General features: G+C 47.6%; 1 protein-coding gene across 1 annotated transcript; it reads left to right on the top strand.

Moving 5' to 3' along the window:
• Nucleotides 1–1692, top strand: SARC_05066 (hypothetical protein). Its single transcript, XM_014301072.1, has one exon. The coding sequence runs from the start codon at nucleotides 98–100 to the stop codon at nucleotides 1541–1543; it is 1446 nt and encodes a 481-aa protein (XP_014156547.1). The 5' UTR covers nucleotides 1–97; the 3' UTR covers nucleotides 1544–1692.
• The last annotated feature ends 61 nt before the right edge of the window (nucleotides 1693–1753 follow it).

A 1753-nucleotide genomic window follows, 5' to 3' on the forward strand; every position in this document is an offset into this window, starting at 1 on the left:
AGATGCGGAGACACAGGAGCGTCGTCTGAATGCTGTCAAGGGTAAGAACCTGTTGTATCTAGCGAGCAACTCATGGGCCGGGTCCAGTCCCACCTATATGGTGGAGATGATGGCGGACCTGCGCAAGCGAGGGTTGGTTATCTATGGTGTATTTGAGACACCCACTGAGGAGAAGCCCGAATGCACATATCTAGACCAGCTCAAGTCGGGCAACGCTGTTGATCACGTTCTCTTCGCAAAATTGAACTGTGAGGAGGCGGCGGCCAATGTTTGCGAGGCTGTCAAACATTTGGACGTAAAGTTCGATGGTGTATGGGGCGGTAGAGAACTGATCCAGCCTGTTGTAGGTGCTGTTGCTGAGATGCTGGACGCGCCTGGCCGCAACCCAGCACACTCGTACCAAATGGCCCGTGACAAGTACAAGACACGTGTTGCCCTTGCCAACGCAGGCCTGAACACACCGATGGCACACCCAATCAAGACAGTTGATGATGTACCAGCATGTGTCGAAGCGGTCGGATTCCCAATGATCGTCAAACCTACAGCAGGTGCTGGCTCTGAGGGTGTGTACAAAGTGTTCAGTGAGGAGGAGCTCTCGAATGCTGTGACGACGATTCTAGAAGATATCAAGGGCAACCCATTGCTATCTACACAAGGAATGACAGACTTCTGCCCCATTATTGCGGAGACTCTCTTAATCCCCATCATCTACAACGATCTCATCCAAGAATTTGACGTAGATGTGCTCATGTCCAAGGGTGAGGCAGTTTATGCCAACGTCATCGATAACTGGATTCCAGACGCGCCTTACTTCCAGGATAAGGGATTCAACTTCCCATCTCTTGCACCTAAGAACGTGCAAGAAGAGCTTATTGAATACTCCATCGCGTGCGTTAGAGCACTCGGCTTCGTCAATGGTAACTTCCACGTGGAGTCCATGTACACTGAGTACGGCCCTGCTCTACTGGAGGTGAATCCACGAGTGGGTGGTGGCGAGATCAATGCTTTCCATGAGCGTGTGTTTGGCGTGCACCCAAACCTTAATTTCTTGCTCTCACTCCTAGATATCCCCATCAACCCTCCTCGCTTCGATGCACCTGCAATGGGTCGTCTACACCATTTCATCAATGCCCCTGTTACTGGTGTCCTCGATGGTCTCACATTCCTAGATCACTTCGAAGGTCACAAATACGTGACAAAGATAGACTACATAGCCACGGAAGGTGCCAGTGTGCGTGGTATCGATACTGGAGTACCACAATGGCTGGGAGGCGTTGTTTTCGAATTCCCTGAAGATCAGATGTTGACCGCAATTGAAGAGCTCAAGGAGATGATGAAGGTCGCTGAGGACAATACGCGAAAGCTCATAACACCTATCAGCAAGTTCCCGTTACAAAGAAGGAAATCGATTGTGCTCGAAGTCGAAGAAGACTTGGAACCAGCGCAAAAGCGCAAGGTCAGAAAGTCCATCACCATCGACGATATCGATTTGGAGGAGATCTTGGCGTTGGAGGCTTCCATTTCCCAGGCGACTTTACAGTAGATATGTACAATACCTTGCCTTTATTGATTGTTATGCGAAGTTTGATCGATTTTGTAAGTCGGGAATTAAAAAGTTTATCTTGCAATTGATTTGATCAAATTGTTACCGAATACCAATATCCGTTTGTAATAAAAATGAACATTCTAGTAGTTACCTGCACGACTTTTAATATATATATATATATATATATATATATACTCCTACTATATA

The sequence above is a fragment of the Sphaeroforma arctica genome (assembly GCF_001186125.1).
Source record: "Sphaeroforma arctica JP610 unplaced genomic scaffold supercont1.310, whole genome shotgun sequence".
Taxonomy (NCBI): Eukaryota; class Ichthyosporea; order Ichthyophonida; genus Sphaeroforma; species Sphaeroforma arctica.

What these genes read in the sequence shown, in the direction of transcription:
- SARC_05066 (XM_014301072.1), top strand. Translation starts at nt 98, where the DNA reads ATGGTGGAGATGATGGCGGACCTGCGCAAGCGAGGGTTGGTTATCTAT.